Source organism: Sinocyclocheilus grahami, unplaced genomic scaffold (genome assembly GCF_001515645.1).
Source record: "Sinocyclocheilus grahami isolate Dianchi unplaced genomic scaffold, SAMN03320097.WGS_v1.1 scaffold866.1, whole genome shotgun sequence".
NCBI lineage: Eukaryota > Metazoa > Chordata > Actinopteri > Cypriniformes > Cyprinidae > Sinocyclocheilus > Sinocyclocheilus grahami.
The window spans coordinates 75,748-92,764 of NW_015506045.1; the positions used below are offsets into that span (position 1 = coordinate 75,748).

The following is a 17,017-nucleotide window of genomic DNA, read 5'->3' on the forward strand; positions in this document are numbered from 1 at the left end:
TTTTACTGAGTTTTTGAACAAATAAATGCAGTCTTGATAGCATTAGAGACTTCTTTCAAAAACATTAAAAAACCTTACCAACCGCAAACATTTAAACGGTATTGTATATTTGCAGACAAAGTAAAATCGTGGAAAAAAATACATCAGGATTTACATAACCACTGCAGTATTTTATTGTAAGCAAAACACATGCAACAAAGTAAAATGAGATAATTTGTTTAGGGCTGACTTTTAAACCTCAGGCTAAGAACTGATGTGATTTTGGACCAGAGTTATCCAATGCCAAATTATAGGTGCCCTTTATAGATGTGTATCCATAATTCCTTTACTGTATTACTAAAATGGTCCCTAAACATGAACCGAAGAACAAGAAACTCATTAAACCCTGTAAAACCTTTATAAAAAATAATAACAAAACAGAGAATCTCACAAAATGCATACTGATGTGTATCAATACTGTTCAGTGAGCAATACAACATTTATTGATGATAATCATGTCAATTTTGAGACAAAGTTTGCAGGAATTGTGGGGGAAACCCAAACACAATAGTCTGGACTTCAGTGCTTCATATGGTACATAATCGTGAAGTCTAATAATGCATTTATAGCAGGTGCGGTCAAGTCTATTTCACAAAACATATATACATTTTCACAATGGCAACCATCAGCAAACTAGAGTGTGTTCTTTTGTGTCATAAACCTATGCAATTCAAATAACAGATGACATATGTTTGTATTTTCATATGGATTAGCATGATCATCTTCAAACAATTACAAAAAATATTAACTGGTGTTTCAGAATGTCTTGATAATGAGAGCTAAACAAAAGCAAAAAACAAGAAACATTGAATAAAGAGAGAAAAAGAATCTTCAAAGCCATTATTGAAGGCAAAGGCAATGAAATATCTGTCACATATTTCTGTTTCTTATACATACATAAGCTACGTTCAGTTTTTACATTTTTGGTTTTGATAGTGAATAGCGAATGAACATTCCCAAACATTTCCCCCCCAAAATCCATTAAAGAGGCGGAGCGTCTTCCTTTTTTGGCAATTGTTCAAGAAGATGTTTTTGGTAGAACACGTGTTAGGGAGCACAAATTAATAGGGGATAATATGATATTAGACACTGAGGTCATATTAGCGATCGACTGGCTTCATCCCAAGTCAGTGTTAGAAAGCCATTGAACTGGATTTTTGGGTGCGGGGCAAAGGGTCCATAAAGATTAAACGCTTGTATGGTGCTTTACCTGCATAAACACAGCTAAGAGTGACCGTCGAAATGTCCAAATCTTATTAGCTTAATGACTTCCCCATTTAAATGGATTCTGATTCAATGTACTGCAAAACAAACTTCATTACCCGGAGCCATGACAGACAGGGATATATTTTCAACAAAAATTAGTTAACTATTGGATTTTGCAAGATCTTTTTTTTTTCAATTAGGCAGAAGAGCTGCATCCGTCATGACAGTGGCATCAGCAATACCAATTGGCCAAAAGAAATAAGACATGAGCTTTCTGGCAGAGACACGCTTGTATGTTGCACATCTGAATTTCTGACGTCCTTACAAATGCTACAGACAACTGAGAAAAAAGCTCATTATGTTTGAACAGCTATGAGCATGATATTTCATATTCTTTTACAGCGTTTAAACAAGGGATTTTGGTTACCGGCAACACTCGGCTGTAATGTTAAAAGTACATTGCTTGTTTCTAAAACTGTACACTCACAGTTGGCTCTCATAATTGAAATTACAGGGAAAACAACAAGATGTTAGGTTCGAAACCCTCAAGGTTTTCGCGGGTGAACATAAGATAATAAGGAATACAAATGAAAAAAAAACTAATTTCGATTCTAAACAACAAAGAGCATTAGTGCTTGATCTTAAGGATTTGGGGTAGTAAAGGGCATCCGTCTGTATAAACTAAACAAATATATCGCTCTTTATGTCAAATTCCTTCACTTAAGGGAGAAAGGGAATAAGGGAGCGTTTGAAAGCAATCTGAAGTGAAAGCGGGGAGGAAATATCATTACAGAGCATAATGACTTGATGCTTCCGCCATTTCCGGAATCAGTTATATTTTCATCGACTCGCAGACAGTGTCCTCAAAAACAAACAGAGTGAGGAAATGACTCCAAATGAAATCTACAACAACAGAGTTGTTTGGACTGCTCTCTACGATAAACGTAAGCATGTTCCGTTATCTAAGGGACAGCTTTTGATGGCTTTTATGGGAAAAATATGATAATCAGCTTTGAAATGGTATGATTGACCTCCACATATTCTAGTTTTATCGGGCAAAGGAAATACTTGAATATAGCTGAACTGATATTGGAGAAACAGTAAACAAACAAAAACAAATAGTCAATATCACTATGAACAAACAAAAGCGGCAATAATAACTGACCGTACCGATAAGGAGAGCTTCCTCTCAAGCATTAAGTGGTAACATTTTTTTTTTTTTTTTTTTTAGAAAACAAGGACTGTTCTTTCATGTATTTTTTTTTCTTTTTGCTGAGAGGTAGAATGAAGCATTTAAATTGAAACACAACAACTGGTTGTTCCATCATTAACAATGGCCTCATAAGACTGAAACAGTCACAGGTTTTTGTTAGTCGCCCTGTGCCACATAAAATACACTGTGAAAACTGTACAAACACATCTTTTTTTTTCTGTTTTTTTTTTAATTCATAATTGTTTTCTAAAATCTTGTAAAGTATCCCAAATGTTCCACGGTAGTATGGCATGATTGTGTATGACCATGTAGGATGTTAATCCAAATCTGAGGAGGGTGGATCGCTGGATCTTTAGTCTGAAGATCCCCCGCACTGTGAGGATGGATGGTGCCGATCAGTTGGAGGTGTCAGAATGGACGCTCCCGGGTCCTTCCGTGGGTGAGGTCACTGAGGAGGGTGTCGGGGCATCTTGCCAGCCACCGTTCGCCTTTTGTGAGGAAAAAAGACAAATACAAAATTATAAAGTGCATATTTCAACACTCATCCGAATGGGAAATCTAAACGCGAGCAACCATGATGAATTCCCTCACTATAAACACACTTTTGCAAGAAGCGAGTTGCAAAGTGAGGCAGTAAAAAGGAATGACATTATGCTGCATATTACAAGTCATTTCCAGAACATGATTGTCAAAAGACAGATGATGGAGGAATCAATTATTGCAAATTATCACATTGGCTAAAGGAATGAAAGTATAATGGGCACCTAAAATGGAGGCCATTTCATGTCCGGGAGACAGGTTGCCTAAAGAGCATTTGGGGCATTAATAGCAATTTCCATGCCATCAGAAAAAGGACTAGAAATGGGCTTTGGCAGCCTCTTATTTTCCCAGCCTGTTATTTTAGATAGAGGCAGTCTGTAATCAAAAAAGAAAGAGCAGAGCGAGGAGAGAAAAAAACTTTTCAAATCTTCAGCTTTGGTGACACCCCATGTCTATTTCAAAGGCGTAATTACAGTGCATGGGCGAGAGGAAAGCTCCCCCACATAAATGCTTTATGTCTCAGGCCGTCATTATCCACAGCCGAAAAAACGGCGAATAACTTATCTGGGTGGAGAAGGAAAAACATCATGTTATTTAAGACAGTGAATTTGTTGGAAGATTGAGACACTTTCTCCGGCTACATTATCACAGCGTTATGATGCAAATGTTCGGGCTGCCGCTTTCTTCTTTGTTATTTATGGTTATAGGTGTTTAGGTATAAAACATTGTTGATTGAATTCTTGAAATTGTTATTTATGGTTACAGGTGTTCAGGTATAAAACATTGTTGATTGATTTCTTGAAATACAGTTGAAATCAAACAGAAGTTGAGATTTTTTAGATGTATTTATTCGAAATGACTGCAAGAATATGTCACTGAAAAATAATTTAATATAATAATTAAAAATGAAATATGTATATATCAAAATATATGTGAATAAAACAAAAATTCAGCTAAAGTATATCATGTTTAAATATTTACACTTAGATTTTTTTTACAATCACATAAATCCTATGTGAATAAAATGCATTTTTCAGCTAAAATGTCTTTTCAGATTTCATTTAACTCAGAAACATTTACATATATCTTTGAAAAAATAAAATAAAAAAAAGACTCTATATCTTTTCAGATCTTTATTTAGACTCTTATTTAATTCACAACAATTCAACTTATTTTTAGATTTTATTTAATTCAGACATATTTGTGACCCTGGAGCACAAAACCAGTCTTAAGTCGCTTGGGTATATTTTCTAGCAATAGCCAAAAATACATTGTATGGGTCAAAATTATCGATTTTTCGATTATGCCAAAAATCATTAGGATATTAAGTAAAGATCATGTTCCATAAAGATAGTTTGTTAATTTCTTACTGTAAATATATAAAAACTTAATTTTTGTAATTAGTAATATGCATTTCTAAGAACTTCATTTGGACAACTTTAAAGGTGATTTCTTTGCACCCTCGGATTCCAGATTTTCAAATAATCGTATCTCGGCCAAATATTGTCCTATCCTAACAATCCATACATCAAGATCAGTTGGAGGTATCAGAATGGACGCTCCCGGGTCCTTCCGTGGGTGAGGTCACTGAGGAGGGTGTCGGGGCATCTTGCCAGCCACCGTTCGCCTTTTGTGAGGAAAAAAGACAAATACAAAATTATAAAGTGCATATTTCAACACTCATCCGAATGGGAAATCTAAACGCGAGCAACCATGATGAATTCCCTCACTATAAACACACTTTTGCAAGAAGCGAGTTGCAAAGTGAGGCAGTAAAAAGGAATGACATTATGCTGCATATTACAAGTCATTTCCAGAACATGATTGTCAAAAGACAGATGATGGAGGAATCAATTATTGCAAATTATCACATTGGCTAAAGGAATGAAAGTATAATGGGCACCTAAAATGGAGGCCATTTCATGTCCGGGAGACAGGTTGCCTAAAGAGCATTTGGGGCATTAATAGCAATTTCCATGCCATCAGAAAAAGGACTAGAAATGGGCTTTGGCAGCCTCTTATTTTCCCAGCCTGTTATTTTAGATAGAGGCAGTCTGTAATCAAAAAAGAAAGAGCAGAGCGAGGAGAGAAAAAAACTTTTCAAATCTTCAGCTTTGGTGACACCCCATGTCTATTTCAAAGGCGTAATTACAGTGCATGGGCGAGAGGAAAGCTCCCCCACATAAATGCTTTATGTCTCAGGCCGTCATTATCCACAGCCGAAAAAACGGCGAATAACTTATCTGGGTGGAGAAGGAAAAACATCATGTTATTTAAGACAGTGAATTTGTTGGAAGATTGAGACACTTTCTCCGGCTACATTATCACAGCGTTATGATGCAAATGTTCGGGCTGCCGCTTTCTTCTTTGTTATTTATGGTTATAGGTGTTTAGGTATAAAACATTGTTGATTGAATTCTTGAAATTGTTATTTATGGTTACAGGTGTTCAGGTATAAAACATTGTTGATTGATTTCTTGAAATACAGTTGAAATCAAACAGAAGTTGAGATTTTTTAGATGTATTTATTCGAAATGACTGCAAGAATATGTCACTGAAAAATAATTTAATATAATAATTAAAAATGAAATATGTATATATCAAAATATATGTGAATAAAACAAAAATTCAGCTAAAGTATATCATGTTTAAATATTTACACTTAGATTTTTTTTACAATCACATAAATCCTATGTGAATAAAATGCATTTTTCAGCTAAAATGTCTTTTCAGATTTCATTTAATTCAGAAACATTTACATAAATCTTTGAAAAAATAAAATAAAAAAAAAACTCTATATCTTTTCAGATCTTTATTTAGACTCTTATTTAATTCACAACAATTCAACTTATTTTTAGATTTTATTTAATTCAGACATATTTGTGACCCTGGAGCACAAAACCAGTCTTAAGTCGCTTGGGTATATTTTCTAGCAATAGCCAAAAATACATTGTATGGGTCAAAATTATCGATTTTTCGATTATGCCAAAAATCATTAGGATATTAAGTAAAGATCATGTTCCATAAAGATAGTTTGTTAATTTCTTACTGTAAATATATAAAAACTTAATTTTTGTAATTAGTAATATGCATTTCTAAGAACTTCATTTGGACAACTTTAAAGGTGATTTCTTTGCACCCTCGGATTCCAGATTTTCAAATAATCGTATCTCGGCCAAATATTGTCCTATCCTAACAATCCATACATCAATGGAAAGCTTCATTGTATAAATTGATGTATAAATTACCCTTATGACTGGCTTTGTGGTCCAGGGTCACATTTACATTCAAAATCTGTGATTCTTTTTATAAAAAGTCTTCACAGAGTTTAATTCAGAAATTGACATTTAAAAATGTATGTGAATAAAATCAATTTTCAGATAACATGTCTATTCAGATATTTATTCGGAACTATTTACATTTAAAATGTATGTGAATTCAATATTTTTTCAGATAATACAGAAAATATTTTATTCTAATGACCTCAAAGATTTATTTACATCACTGTAAGACAAAAACATGCTCTCCATCAGCCATAGGTGGCACAGAAGCACTGGGCCACTTCCACAGGACACATTCGGCTCTGCATCAGAGCAGCTATTTAGAGAGACCGTGTTAGTGTGTTTGTCTTTTTTCCTTTTTTTCCCCTCCTCACACTTTGCTGGCTCCCTGTCAGTGCTGTTAAGGTGGCAGATGTGTGATATGACCAATGCACTTGGATTGCTGTCCCAAATCTCTACTCAGCCCTCCCTTGAGACTGTCTGATCAATTTCCTCTGCTGGCGACATGGCTTGTCGCTGTGGATTTTACATGCTGGCCTCTGCCGTTTGTGTTCCCGGTCTCCCTCTCCCTCTCTCTTAAACACTCCTCCCCCAGTACAAAACTGATGGTTGGAGCTGCTCGTCTGCTCTGGTTAACACAATTCTTTTAATGTGCGCTCAGAGCTGTGGTGGAGGACACCATCTCAGGCTCTGAATGAGTTTGATGGCCTGAATACACCTGTGTCTGGGCTTCTTTGATGTTGTTGGTGTTTATGTGGCTGAACACATGGTAACACTAACACTGATCAGCGGTCACATTTACAGTCGCCTTGGTGACTGTTGCTAGTGTGCATATTGCTGCTGGCACCACTAGATAGGGGTGAGTATAACCATATATATATATATATATATATATATACAGTATGTTTATACACACACACATATACGTTCAATTTAAATGTTTGGGGTCTGATTTTTTTTTTTTTGCATTAGGCTGAACACATGGTAACACTAACACTGATCAGCGGTCACATTTACAGTCGCCTTGGTGACTGTTGCTAGTGTGCATATTGCTGCTGGCACCACTAGATAGGGGTGAGTATAACCATATATATATATATATATATATATATACAGTATGTTTATACACACACACATATACGTTCAATTTAAATGTTTGGGGGTCTGATTTTTTTTTTTTGCATTAAACTGATCAGTAAAAGCTTTTACATTGTTAAAGATTTCTATCTGAAACAAATTTTCCACAAACATATTAAGCAGCACTGTTTTCAACACTGAAAATAATAAAAATTGTTTCTTGAGCACCAAATCAGTATATTAGAATGATTTCCCAAGTAAAAAAGTACTACATTTAAAATACATTTATTTCACACTAAGTATAGTTCATATCTACTAACATATTTACTGACATACACTTGAGACCTGCTGATATAAAAATTAGAATTAAACTTTATTTGGAACACTACCTGTGCACAAATCATATTTCTAAATATTAAACCTAAAATGTGTTTTAATCACTACTGATGAGGATTGTATGATTTTTTTTTAAATAATATTGGTCTTTAAATGCAATATATTTCTTATTCTTGCAATAGTTCCACTTTAGCATGATCAGATATACTTCAGTATATCTTTAGTTGGACTTCAGCACTACGTCTGCGCAATGAAAGTGCATTAAGCACAACATTAGTTGCTCCAGTTAAGCAGACTTTAAGTATATCAGTTTAGTATACCAAAAGTACAGTTGCAGGGTATTTTTATTAAGTACATAAATGCGTAAATGTGTTTGTAGTAGACTTAACATGAAATAAATGTATTTCAAATACATTTTAGTATATTTATTTTTCACTAGGTTTCTGAATAATCATGTGACACTGAAGACTGGAGTAATGGCTGGAATAAGAAATAAATTACATTTTAAAATATATTAAAATCAGTTTTTTTTAGTTGTAATTACATTCCATAATATTACTGCTTTACTGTATTTTTGATCAAATAAATGCAGCTTTGGTGAGAGAGAGACTACTTTCAAAAAACATTTAAAAAAATCTTACCAACCCCAAACCTTTAAATATCAAGCTAATGGCATTGGTCTTGAGAAACAGGTACAAGAGCAAAAGACAAAGAGTGAAGAGGCTAAGTTCGGACTCACATTGATGCCCTGTGGACTGTATATCTGACTGGCAGCGAGGCTTTCACTGTATCCGCCTGTCTGACTGATAACATGGCGAAGAGTATCCACCTGCAGACAGAAGAACACAACACAAACAAAAGACAGGGTCAGACAATACAGATACAAAACAAAGACGTTTGTGCTGAGAAAAGGTCACCCAGATATCAAAAGGATATTGGCAACCAAAAAAGGTCATCAAATGTTGAATGAAATGTTTGTGCTGCAGATATCAAACAAAGGACACAATTTGTTTCTGAACTGATATGAAAAAATAAATCAACATTTACAGTGTAATTATTGGAGTGAATTTAGAGAATTAAATGTCATTAAAAAACAAACAACAAATATACACATTATAATACAGTTATTTACAATAAAGCAGGATAATATATATAAACTGTAGTTCTGTCAAACGATTAATCGTGATTAATCGCATCCAAAATATAAGTTTTTGTTTACATAATATATGTGTGTGCTGTGTATATTTATTATGTATATTTAAATACACACACATGCATGTATATATTTAAGAAAAAGATGTTATATTTGTATATTACATATATTTATATATAACATAAATTATATAAATATAAATATATACATGTAAATATTTTCAAAATATATATACTGTATGAGTGTCTTTATATATACATAATAAATATACACAATACACACACATATATTATGTAAACAAAACTTTTATTTTGGATACATAATATATGTGTGTGCTGTGTATATTTATTATGTATATTTAAATACACACACATGCATGTATATATTTAAGAAAAATATGTTATATTTGTATATTACATATATTTATATACAACATAAATTATATAAATATAAATATATACATGTAAATATTTTCAAAATATATATACTGTATGAGTGTCTTTATATATACATAATAAATATACACAATACACACACATATATTATGTAAACAAAACTTTTATTTTGGATGCGATTAATCGCAATTAATCCTTTGACAGCACTAATAAAATTACATTTAAATATATGCATGCATACATATTAGATTACATGCATTTTATACGTTGCTATCCATTGCGCCACAGAGCCGATACATGCATTTTATAAAAGATTTTATATATTTTGTTACTCAGCACATTTGTAATACACTAAAAAAACTCATGTAATTCTTGCACCACATGAACTCATTTCAGAAGATTTCCTCTGGGATTCCAGCACTGAATATTCATGAAGCACCCCGAGCCTTTGGAGAAGTTACTTCGTTATGGGAGGAAAACATTCCGAACGTCAAAAGGGGACAAACCGAAGCACCCTGTGTTTGGATGCAAGCGTGCCGGGCAAGGTCAGGCTGCCACGGTGGCGGATGTGACAGCATGACAGATACGCAAACCCGCTGACAAGAGCTGTATTGTTTCCAAGATTGTCTTTGATGGTCTATTCATCTGGAAGTTGACAATGGCCACGGAGCAGTGTACAACTGCTGGAGGCAAACTGCAACCCCAGTCCGTCCTCAAGGTCAGGAGGCCCGTCATGTCAGCCGCGGCTGAACAGAAATGTACACGCGCCGGACACTATGATGAGCAGGCTGGCGCTGAGAGATGAACTTTGTTGTGACAAGGATATATTACAAGATGATGACTATTTGATCAGTTATGACAAAGACATGCCATTCAGTACTAACGGGGAACGTTCCTATGAAAATATGGGCAAACACAAGAACAAAATATTTAAAAGCTCAGTTAACAAAGTAACCCATAAAAGCAGCAGCACAATTCTAAGAATCCTTTTTTAGAAATTCAATAAATAGAGGCAGAAAAAATTATTGTAGTACTAATGGATCCAGGCCCACTTTGTGAACCGCAGCTACCCAGATGTGATTTTGTGAGCGGGGTAATCAGGACCGCCATTATGACAGCCCAATGTGTTATTAGGTTTAATTGAATGAAATTAGTTCTGGTCATCTGCCCTCTCTCCTACCTGTGACTGAATGTTGGCCCCCACTTGGGCCCCCTGGTATGAGTCCCCATTCAGAGACTGCACACTCATGAACAAGTCCCCGGAGTTCATGTTAAAAGAACCAGCAGAACCTAAGAGGAAGAGAGGCCGAGAGAAAGAGACAGAGAAAGACAGGAATAGATAAAGACGAGAAACAAGTCATGCAACAGTAAGATTGAAGTAAGGAGGGTTAGTAGTGCAGAGCTGGTACTGTATGTGAGGGTTATGTGTTGAAAACCACACAAGCTCGGTACTAAGTTCCAAATCCTAAATCCAAGGTTAGAATGAGCTGAGAGAATTTCTGTTTAATATAAATATATTTATAGTTCATTCATTCAATCCAAAAGTACCTAATATTTCTGTTTGCAAGGTATATTTATGCCTATTATAGGACTGCACTGTTAGTTTAGCAGCATGCCAATGCCAAAATCTATTGGAATCAATTTAGGACTAGGCGATATGGCCAGAAATATATTTTTTCAATATCATTTGATATCAATATTTATCACAAAATTAATTCCAAACCATTAATGGGGAAAGAAATGCATTCCACATGTTTATCAGAATGCAAATATCATGTGTTTGTTCACAAGTAAATTAAACTTTTAATTGAGGGCCCTATGAAAACTGTCAATCAATACATTTTAAAAGGTAACCAACTGAAAATATAGCAAATCATTTACAACAAAACATTGCATTTTTATTTTTTTGTCAAATAAAGTGCTGAACAACAAACGTTGTATACTGTGAAATAAAACATGGATGAAAAATATCTTGGTTGTATGATATTCCTTAAAAAAGATTATTATTATTACTTAGAGAAGTACATTTTACTGTAAACTAGTAATATATTAGTCATAATTTCTTCAAGTTAAACCAAACTTTTATTTGAGCAGATTGAGTTTCGACACACAACTGAACATCTAGATGTAGGATATAAATATGGAGAATAACTCAAAAGTTTATTATCGAAATTGTGAATTCATTTTTTTTTTCAATAAATATATATTGATTTATCACCCAGACCTAAATAAATTGTCCATTCTAGTCTCCAGTGCGCTTCACATGAGAAGCACTACACTTTTTTAATGCTACAGAGCATAATAAATCAGTTCCTTTTCAGGTTCCTTTTCAGTTAGAATACTGTCTATATAAAAAGTAGACAGCAAGGCAGTTCGATAGGTTTAGGAACAGCCCTGCTGACCTGCCTAAGGTTGTTTACTCTTCAAAGCTGTTTTTTTCTTCAGCCTGGACATGCTGGTCTTTAGCTGGTTGGCCAGTTCTCAAATCCCTCTAAAACCATCAAAACAGACCTGTCTGACCATCTTGTCAAGGCTGGATGGCTAGATAACTGCCCTAGGTAAGTTTAAGCTGTTTTGTTTCAGTAGGGAGAGTTATATTGTAGCTAAATGCCACAAATATACACATTAAGTCTTAAGATGCAGTAACATTTACTGTTTTTCAGCAAATTTTGAGTAGGTAAAACCTTGTCATTTCAATAGGAATTAATGTGTTCTTGAGGACGAAACATTTCGCTATGTAGATGTCGCATCGGGTTGGTCACACAGAAAGCTGCTTTGTTTGGAAGTGACTTCAATGTGAGCTATGCTTCATACATTGCTACACTATTGACAATGAACCTATTTGGTCCGCAAACTTTGTTTGTCAATAGTGTAGCAATGCATGAAGCATAGCTCACATAGAAGTCACTTCCAAACAAAGCAGCTACAATAGCTATTCGTTAATTTAATTAAGTGTTTCAGGAATAACAATGGGTGAAGAAGGACCAAAACAGACTTTTATTAATTCTACAGTGACATCTAAGATGGACAGTACAGTTACACTGCCACAGCCAAGTCATTCAGGATGTGCTAATTGAGTCACAGAAGGAATCAAAGAATGCTATTTGTCTTTTAATGGAGGAGAACTCCCTAGATGCTTAAGAGAGAGCAGGGCTTAAGTTAATTTCCGCTTTAAAAGTCGCAGGGCACTAATCAAATGTACACGGACCTCTAATCACTTCAAGGCTATATGACAAAAGGCTTGACCATTTCGTCATAATGACATCAAGGAGGTCAACCAGACAACAGCAACCAAGCCAGTTAATAGCTTAGGTGCGTTCACACCAGATAAAACAAAATATAATTTGAGCCAAACAACTATTTAAGTCAATATTAAATAAAAGCAGAGCATTGGTGAGTAAAAGCTGAATTATTGGTTGTGGAAAGAGAAAGTCTTATAAGAGCTATGCTGCAGGCCAAGCTACTGATGTAGATAAAGAAGAGGCAGATTTGGATGTCATAAAGAGAGGTATTATGGGAATGCTACAGTAAAAGGAGGACATTAAAGGCAGGCAATTGAATATTCAAAACATTATGATGGTGAAGTACTTATTTGCCAGTTGATGACATTAAATTGGCTGCTTCTGCGCCACTAGCACGGCTATATTCTAAAACTTACTAAAGACCAGTGAAAAACAAACACATCTGTTGTTTGTGTGTTGATTTATTGCAATGCTCACCGGCCGAATTTGGTGTGGAAGGCGAGTTGGCTTGGCTGCCGTGGGTGGAGACGTTGGTTGCGGTCGCGGCGGTTTTGGCGGCGTACATGTTGGCTTCTTCTTGGAATTTTCCAATATTTTTCTTGTATCTGATCCTCTTGTTTCCAAACCAGTTGGATACCTGAGAAGACAATAATTAACGAATAAATCAGAAAGAACATAAATTAATTTCTACCTCAAGGTTATTTGAGAGCTGTTTAGTGTCTTTGGACCACTAATTTCTAAGCATTCATATGTATTCTGCGTCACTGTATGGGGTAAAGGTTGGTGTGTCTCACCTGTGAGACTGTAATGGAGCATTTCTTTCCCAGCTCCTCCTTGGCCTCCTCGCTGGGGTACGGGTTGCTGAGGTGGGAGTAGAAGTATTCATTCAGGATCTCTGTGGCCTGCTTATTGAAGTTTCTTCTTTTTCGTCTAATGGAAAATGACAGAACAGAGAGAAAGAGAGAAAATGAGATTGAGAACGAGAGAGTGAGAAAGGGAAAAAGCAAAGCCAGGAGCTACGGTGTTCATGAAGTCCTTCACATTTGAACCTGCTGTGTAAATACAGTGGTTCCAAATAATGTTTGGACATTTCATTCACACTTAACAATTTATGAATATAACTGAATTCCATTAAAATATCAAACTAACTGGCACTCTTTTTAATCAAAACATTTCATAAAATCATTGTTGGATTTCGAACATATAATACATACCATTCAATCATTAAATGTTTTTTCTTTCTTTCGTTTATTCAGCAAGAACACATTAAATTGATCAAGTGACAATAAATAAATTTTTCTATTTCAAATAAATGCCATTTCATTGAATTTTCTATTTATCAAAGAACCCCCCCCCCCCCCCCCACACAAAAAAGTTGAATGTTTCCACAAAAATATTAAGCAGCACAGCTGTTTCAACATGGATAATAATGTTTCTTGAGAACCAAATCAGCATATAAGAATAATTTTTGAAGGATCATGTGACACTGAAGAATAATGGCTGAAGCTTTGTGACACCATAGGAATAAACTACTTTTTCAATATATTAAGATAGATGTTATTTTAAATGTTAATAATATTTCACAGTGTTACTGTTTTTGCTGTATTTTGATCAAATAAAAGTCTTTAACAGATTTCTTTCAAAAACATAAAACCTTACAGACCCCAAACATTTGAACCATAGTGTATATACTGTATTTGGAAACTTTACTAAAAAGTTCTTCATCTTGGTTCAATTTTTGGTGCATTTGGTGGTCTGATATTTTACTAATTTGTCTTTTTACTTAATGTTTACTATGAAATTAGACAGAGACATATTAGATGTAGTATTAGATACACATACTCTTATACAGACCTGGCATCTAGGAAGCGGGAGCGCAAGATCATGACCGCCTCGCAGGTGCTCTGTTTGAGCTGCATCTGGATGGAGCTGAACTTGCGATGGATGATGCCCACCATGCGCTCGATCTCTTTAGGGGAGATGGGCCGAGTGCGAGACTGCTCCCTCAGCAGGTTCATCACATGGGTGGTGAACTCATTACACGCCTGAACATGCACAGAGGGGCGACACATGCATCAATCTCTGTGCATGTAAACATAACTACAGGAGCTGCTCAAATATCCTATCCTGAGGATTTTTGGTGTGCTAGGCCTACAACATTTTGTTTCAAAACATTTGAGTTTACAGAGGTCAGATCTAGGAGTCTTTTCTGGAGACCAAACACTGTTCGCTCACCTGCTCATACTTCTCCAGTTCTGTATGGTAGATCTGACGGATCTGGGACAGCTTGGCCCGGTAGTCTGAGTGTTCAACCGAGTTATCGGACCCGCCGCCGCCTGCCGCAGCAGCTGCAGCCGCAGCTGCAGCCGAACCGCCTCCTTTCTCAGGTCCGGACACTCCCTCGGCTAGCAGCATGTTGTCCAATCGCATGAGTTGAGCGTCTGGTGGCTCCTCCTCCTGAGCTCCACGGATACTGAGTACTGTCAAGAAAGGAAGAGAGAATAAACACTTGAGTAATTTTGTAGGTTCGACTGGAAATCCTGAAAGTTTTCAGACATATTATGTTGTCTTTGACTATGTAGTAGGTCATTTCTGTTTAACTGCATACTCGGAATAATATTTCTAATATTAGTTAAGCTAAGAACTGCAATGTCTCAGTATGACACTTAAAAATGAGAAGCACGCACACGCACAGGCACACACACACACACACACACAATATATATATATATATATATATATATATATATATATAATTTATCATTTGAGTGACCTCCATAAAAGTCAAGTTAAAGTAAATATCTGTAATAAAATTAACATAATAACATCACATTGTCTCCTTATGAGATGTTACAGAGCTTGAGAAGTAATATATGGCCTTCATTTTAATTGCTCTCTTCTTTGTGATAAAAATGTGGAACTATACACTGATCTTGGCAGGGTATGAGATCAGAAAACCATCATTTCATTGATTTGCACAATAATTTACAATAAAGTATTATATCTACTCATTTTTAGTTCTTGATCTTGTGATATTTACCCACTAAAGAGTAAAAGCATAAAATTATTATTTAAAACATTAAAGGGGTCATATGATGCGATTTCCATTTTTCCTTTCACTTTGAAGTGTTACAAGCTCTTGGTGCATAAAGAAGATCTGTAAAGTTGCAAAGACTAAAGTCTCAAATCCAAAGAGATATTCTTTATAAAAGTTAAGAATCAGCCACACCTACCTAAAATGGCTCGTTATAACACGCCCCCACATATCTACATCACTATGTGGGAAGATTTGCATAACGCAGCCCAAATGTTCATGCAAAGAAAGAAGGCATAACTTTGTTGTAATACCATGTTGTGAATGCGCTGTGTGATTCGTTGTGAAAGCGAAACTACTTTGTTTGGTCTTCCAAAAGAGGACGATCTGCTTTGTCATGCCTGGAGCTGATCTGTGCTGGTTGCTGAGGAAATACTACAACTTCACGCTGTGGATCACCGGATCGGCTTTCACCGTGGACGAAGCGGAGTCCAGCCCGGGGTCGTCGCATGTGGTTGCTGCAAGCCTCCTTCGTCGAATCCGCTGCCTCTGCTCACTTAGCCCACCGGCCGTTCCTCACTTTATCCCCCGACCTCCACTCACTCAAGGCCGCGGTTGTGAAAGCGAAACTACTTTGTTTGGCCTTCCAAAAATGGACACGACTAGAAATCAGTGGTTAAGTTGTATTTACAATACTGTTCCAGAACAGTTTAACCCAAATATTCAGATGTGTGCTGCACATTTTATGGAGGACTGTTTCCTGATCCTGGTAGAGTAGACTACAATGCCGGCTGTTCTGACTCAAAGACTGTAAGTACGTTTTTTATATTTAAAGAGTTTTTATATTTTATATATTTAAAGCGAGTTTTTTGGGCAGTTTAGAGTAGGGCTTGTTGTTTGTTATTTCTCCAATCACAAATTCAGACATGGTTTTATGTTTACGTGGCGCGATGCAACGCAACGCTTAAAAAGACAGTACAAGTCATTATAATCCATAATGATGTCCCCACTGGATGCAACAAATGCCTCATTTATAATGGGTTTTCATGTTTTTGAATCATCGCTCCGGCCTGACAGGGCATCATCACAATATGGTGAGGGGCGTAACATTTCCGTCACACGCTTGAGGTATTCGGCCAATCACAACGCACCGGATAGCTGGCCAATTACAGCACACCTCACTTTTTCAGACCGATGAGCTTTGTAAAAATCGATGCGTTTCAGAAAGGCGGGGCGTAGAGGAGAAACAATAATGTACAGTATGTGGAAAATAATGTGTTTATTTAACCTTAAACCGCATAAACATTTCATTACACCAAATACACAAAATAATGTTCTTTTTAGCAGCATCATATGACCCCTTTAAACTAAACAATTACTAAGATATACTGTAGAAATGTCAGAGAAATGCTTGTTTTTTCCTTATCTGCTCTCTATCCACTGATTATTTTCATAGTCGTTCAACTGTCAGGTTCTCTGGAAAGCTTTCCTTTTTTCAACT

General features: G+C 35.7%; 1 protein-coding gene across 2 annotated transcripts in view; it reads right to left on the reverse strand.

The window, feature by feature from the left end:
• Positions 1-4,532: 4,532 nt before the first annotated feature.
• LOC107563289 (pre-B-cell leukemia transcription factor 1) overlaps positions 4,533-17,017 on the reverse strand; it is a 78,294-nt gene continuing 65,809 nt past the window's right edge. The window contains exons 3-9 of one of the 2 annotated variants that reach the window (XM_016248109.1): positions 14,718-14,962; positions 14,337-14,527; positions 13,277-13,412; positions 12,960-13,119; positions 10,421-10,530; positions 8,432-8,521; positions 4,533-4,625 (exon numbers count right to left, since the gene is read on the reverse strand). In XM_016248109.1, the coding sequence (XP_016103595.1) occupies positions 4,533-4,625; positions 8,432-8,521; positions 10,421-10,530; positions 12,960-13,119; positions 13,277-13,412; positions 14,337-14,527; positions 14,718-14,962 (1,025 nt within the window). The remainder of the gene's footprint in view (positions 4,626-8,431; positions 8,522-10,420; positions 10,531-12,959; positions 13,120-13,276; positions 13,413-14,336; positions 14,528-14,717; positions 14,963-17,017) is intronic. The other variant, XM_016248110.1, reaches the window with a different exon arrangement.